Source organism: Anneissia japonica, unplaced genomic scaffold (genome assembly GCF_011630105.1).
Source record: "Anneissia japonica isolate Jap-2015-1 unplaced genomic scaffold, ASM1163010v1 scaffold288140_len288450_cov173, whole genome shotgun sequence".
NCBI lineage: Eukaryota > Metazoa > Echinodermata > Crinoidea > Comatulida > Comatulidae > Anneissia > Anneissia japonica.
The window spans coordinates 195,646-201,560 of record NW_022730127.1 but is presented as its reverse complement, the minus strand read 5'-3'; the positions used below and the strand labels follow the sequence as shown (position 1 = coordinate 201,560).

The following is a 5,915-nucleotide window of genomic DNA, read 5'->3' as shown; positions in this document are numbered from 1 at the left end:
TTCCCCTCGTCGTTCATCCGATGAATTGTGACGTCCTGGTCTAGAATTAATTGTACCGTTGCCTCCATTATTGTTTTGTCGTCCATTTGATGAACCACTTCCTCGATCTTCCCCTCGTCGTTCATCCGATGAATTGTGACGTCCTGGTCTAGAATTAATTGTACCGTTGCCTCCATTATTGTTTTGTCGTCCATTTGATGAACCACTGCCTGGAGATGGAGGAGATCCATGATCACCTCTATCTTGCCCTTGTCGTCCATCCGATGAATTGTGACGTCCTGGTCTAGAAGTAAGTGTACCGTTGCCTTCATTACCTCTATCTTCTCTTTGTCGTCCATTACCTGTAAATGTAATTAATATACGTTTTCAGTCAAACGTCTTTGGTTGAGTCGAATTTAAAATAACAATTAATGTGACAGGGGCTTTTATACACCTCTCTATGGCCTGTATGGCAAACATACGTCTGGTGTATCAAATTCAAAGGGCGTTTTTATAGTTTGCAAAAACGGTGAGGACGGGACAGTGAAGCTTGGAATAAAAACGTTCTTATATAGCAAGGTAGAAAGGTCGAAAACTGGGTACTGCGTAAAATAAATGAGGAAATCATTCTGAAGAATGAATGTAAGGGATCGTTAAAGAACATAGAAAGAATATAATGAATATCAGTAATGTAATCTGGAGAAAAAGTATTGAAAGAAATGTAGGTACGTTACCTAGCTGAAGGCAGATGGTTAAACATGTAAATATTATGAAGTCCCACAACTGATTGAATATGAGATTTGTAGACGACTACAGATTGAAGGCTAAGTAAGTACCGTTTTTGGGGATTTATAGAAATCGGTAGTGTAAATTTCCTGAAATAGAGAAAACTTGTACATGACAGGTATTTTAATCTATGTTACCACGGGCTAGAATAAAATTTACAAATTATATTTTCACAGAGTCATTTATTTTTAAGTTAACATTTTGTATTTTTTTTTATAATAGATTAAATCTCAGAAACTAGGTTTACAATTGGAACTTTTAGAATTAAGTTTAGAAGCTACACCAAGTAGCTTCTAAATGATTGCTAATATTAATTTTGTGTGCAAATATTAGGAGCAGTCATATTGGATAACTGGTATAGTCATTTAATTTAAGTTCCATATTATATTATTTGCCTGTTAAAGCCTACACGCGGCGGCCGGCTCTGTTAAACCACACTAAACGCTCTGCAACAACAACAACAACAACAACAATAATATTATTATTATTAGTATTATTATTATTATTATTATTATTATTATTATTATTATTATTATTATTATTACTAATATTATTATTACTAATTATTACTTCACCAAACAAACCGATTCAGCACATCAAGTCAAAATCTGCGACAACAACGCTACAGTCAATCAACTTAAAATATTTCCATTCTACTGTAACCTGCAGACGTATCTACAGAGAAACTTCACCATTATGGCAAACACCATCAATTTTCCAGAGATATGGGAGATAATATCACCCTCTTCCAACAAACTCACTGCGAGACTGAAACTTTTAGCTGGTTGAAGACGGATCTTTCACTGTGAATTTGGACTTCAACTAACGAATAAGACAGTTGTCATTGTTTTTTGCCTGTTAAGTATTTATTATCTATCTATCTATCTATTTATGTATTTTTTAATTTAAATTTTCCACTTTGTATGTTTATATTCATATCAGTATATTCTCCGTAAGTTGAAGTTGAAATAGTTATCACTTCATTAGTCCATGATGATATGCTGTTGAAATATTTTGTATTAATATTTAGTATTTTTCTTGATGTCTCGACCCTTCGTTTGCGCGTATTAATTCTTTTGATTTTGTTTTGAATCGTTATATTCAAAATAGTTGTACATTATTTTTCTGTATATTTGAATAATAAAAGCGACTTTTTAAAAACAAATAATTATGATTATTCTTCTTATTATTATTATCATTATTATTATTATTATTATTATTATTATTATTATTATTATTATTGTTAGAATAATAATAAAAATAATAATAATAATAATAATTTATTATTATTATTATTGAAATATTATTATTTACATTTCCAAGACACCCGAATACCATAGAACTAATTATTTTCATGATAAATATTTATATTTTTTTTATTTATATATTTATTATATTCTTTGTAATAACTTACTTAAATTGCTTGTTGAGTGTGTACATCCTCCTGTTCCTTGTATTGTCTTTTTTTTAAATGTTCGATCCCTCCTGTTTATATAGCCACTTGTCTAGTGTCTAGGGGGTTGTTTTTTCTCGTTTTATTCAAGTAATTGTACTTTATTTTTCTGTATATTTTCATTAAATTTATTTTTGAAAACAATATTTTTTATGATTATTTTCCTTATTGTTGTTATTATTACGGTTATTGTTGTTTATTATTACTACTAATTTTATTATTAGGCCTACTAATATTATTTTCACTAATATTGTTATTTACGTTATTTTACATTATGTCTTACCTTGTAGGGTGCTTACAATCGGTCGTCTAGTTGGGCCCGCAGTGCTATCATCTTGTCCGGAAACCAAAGTTGAACCGATGCACATAAACACGAGGAATAATTCAAAGGAAAACATAGCACAAGACCCCATCTTTAAATATTAATACGTCTTACTGTGAAGGTGAGCTGCCTCAGAATAATGAATATTGGCTAATAACCATTTTATTATATCTCTAACAATACATCAATAAATTCAAAAAGGTTAAAGTGAATAGATAATCGATTTTACCATAGAGATATACATATTGGGTAATATAGCTATTAATCGAAGTTAATGATACAGCAATTCTACAAGCACTGTAGTATAGCATAAATCAATATGACACCTTCTCATCTTAATTTAATCTCAAGTTAAGTTTTCTTTTATTGAACAATATGTATTTTACTAGTTAAAGTTAAGATACAATATTTATTTCACTGTAAAGTTAGATATTTGTACGACACACTTTTTAAGTGCCACCTATGTAAATGGTATAATTTATCCATTCAAGCAACTAATGCAATGAACTGTAAATCAGATCTGAATTCCTTCCCAACTTAAGAGCTCAAAAACATTGGTTAAGGCATCGAATCCCAGTTTTTTCACACTCGCAGATTTCTTTTCTTCATTTATAATGGAACACTGAGCCGGGAAAAACTGTACTGTATACTTATTTAAACGTGTATGTACGGGTGTGTGTGTGTGTGTGTGCGTGTGTGTGTGTATGTACATGTAGGCCTATATATCAAGTTTTCTTTTATTTAACAATATGTAATTTACTGGTTATACGTTAAGATACAATATGTATTCCACTAATTAAGGTAAGATACAATGCATTTCTATAAGATATTTGTACTACGCACTTGTTAAGTGCCACAAATTTAAATAGTAGGCCTATAATTTATCTATTCAAGAAACTAAATGCAATGTATTGTTGGTCGATTACAATGTACCGTATAACGTTGCATATCATTAATCACAGACAAGTATCATATTATTTACATCTCACATTAGTAGTAGTAGTAGTAGTAGTAGTTACCTAGGCCTATTAATAACCCTGGGTGAAGAGAGGCACGGTAGGTGAGTGCCTTCTCTACGACGGCCATACTGGTACGCCTTCGGCCAAAATAGAATTATTCGAACTGATGCTCTTGGATAACATTTTATTACCATTGTTTTACCTTGCGGATATTAATTAAATTGGTCAAGTAAACTTGTTATCGGAGCTTCAGGGACTTTACCCTCTGGATCTCACTGGAGATTCAGGGGGAACTTCAAAGAAAACCTTAGACATGGCTTTGTAGATGCATTGCCAAATTGTATCTCAGCAAATCACATATATGATAATTCAAAACAATGACTCCTTGAATGCAACTTCATTATAATCATAAATATTATACGTGGAACTGTCACGTTGGTGAAGTAGGTTTGGATGTTGGATGTGTATAGACGACACAAGACAACAGCCGATTTTGTGTATAACTGTAATTTATTAAATTGAGTAATCAAGTGAAAAATTCAAAGTTGAAAGTATAAAAACACTTGTTTCGGAAAGAGTATAAAAATAATGGTTGCCCTTTGAGGTGCACTACTATATAAAAACAATAACATACCGTAAATAATAACAATAATAATAATAATAATAACAATACTAAAATAATAATAATAATAATAATAGTAATAATAATAATAATAATAATAATAATACAGTCTGTGGATTGCATAGCAATTAATAATTGCACAACTATTCATGGAACAAAAAGTTGAATGTTTTTGTAATCGATTAGTTATTGACATTGTTTAATGCCAATTTGTAAAGGCTCGCTGTTTTTCCTTTTTTTGTGTGATTTTATTTGTACGGAGTGCCAGTTTTGTTATGTTTTAAAAACTGAATAAAATAAAACATTGCGAAAAAATAATAATAATGATAAAAATAATAAAATAATAATAATAATAATATAATAATAATATTGTTATTATTATTGTCATTATATTATTATTATTATTATTATTATTATTATTATTATTATTATGATTATTATTATTATTATTGATGACAATAATACATTGATATGCACCAAAAGAACCAAAAGAACATGATCTTAAAATTGTTCTTGATAAAAACATACTACCTTCGCTGATGGTTGTATAAACATACTGTTTTACGTTTCTTTGTTTTGAAAAATATGAAGCCTATCATACCGTTTTCAAGAAAATGTAATTGCCAACAATCCGACGCATATTATTGCGAGTGTTGATTTTTGCTACTAAAAAATTTTACTGTTAGCAATGTAATAAATAGGTAGATTTACAAGGCGCAAGTACACAAAGTATCTAAGCGCCAGGTAGAACTAGACAACAGACAAGATGAAAGTAATAATTTAAAAAAAGCAGAATAAAACAAACTAGGTCTTTCCTAGAATATACCAAAATAGAAAACCACAGAAACAGAGTGGATGGAATAAAAACTATTCTGCCCCACCATGACAAAAGGAAGCTACTTACGTTTTCATAGTTTTGAGTAATTACGTACGTTTTCTGGAAATTTTAATTTAATAATCAGTACGGTACCTGATAATACGCGCCAAGGGTAATGATTAATGATAAGTATATAATTTTATTTTATCATAAATAGGAACTGTTAGGCCTATTTACTTTACAAAAACACATTTAGGAATATGTAGACACAAAGATAAGTATAATTTCCCTCGCTCCTACCGTTTTGTCTTCCATTTGATGAACCGCTGCCTCGAGATGGAGGAGATACACGATCACCTCGATCTTCATCTCGTCGTCCATCCGATGAAGTGTGACGTCCTGGTCTAGAAGTAATTGTACTGTCTCCGCCATTACCGTTTTGTCGTCCATTTGATGAGCCGCTGCCTCGAGATGGAGGAAATACACGATCACTTCTATCTTCCACTTGTCGTCCATCCGATGAATTGTGACGTCCTGGTCTAGAAGTAATTGTACCGTTTCCCCCATTACCGTTTTGTCGTCCATTTGATGAACCACTGCCTCGATCTTCCCCATGTCGGTTGTCGGATGAATTGTGACGTCCTGGTCTAGAAGTAATTGTACCGTTGCCCCCATTACCGTTTTGTCGTCCATTTGATGAACCACTGCCTCGATCTTCTCCTCCTCGATCATCCGATGAATTGTGACGTCCTGGTCTAGAATTAATTGTACCGTTTCCTCCATTATTGGTTTGTCGTCCATTTGATGAACCACTTCCTCGATCTTCCCCTTGTCGTTCATCCGATGAATTGTGACGTCCTGGTCTAGAATTAATTGTACCGTTGCCTCCATTATTGTTTTGTCGTCCATTTGATGAACCACTTCCTCGATCTTCCCCTCGTCGTTCATCCGATGAATTGTGACGTCCTGGTCTAGAA

The 5,915-nt window shown here is 31.9% G+C and overlaps 1 protein-coding gene across 1 annotated transcript in view; it reads right to left on the bottom strand.

The window, feature by feature from the left end:
• The window catches only part of LOC117114776, a 60,238-nt gene that overhangs the window by 53,161 nt on the left and 1,162 nt on the right, over nt 1-5,915 (bottom strand). Inside the window, exon 2 of the mRNA XM_033258464.1 lies at nt 5,239-5,909. Coding sequence (XP_033114355.1) covers nt 5,239-5,909 — 671 coding nt within the window. The remainder of the gene's footprint in view (nt 1-5,238; nt 5,910-5,915) is intronic.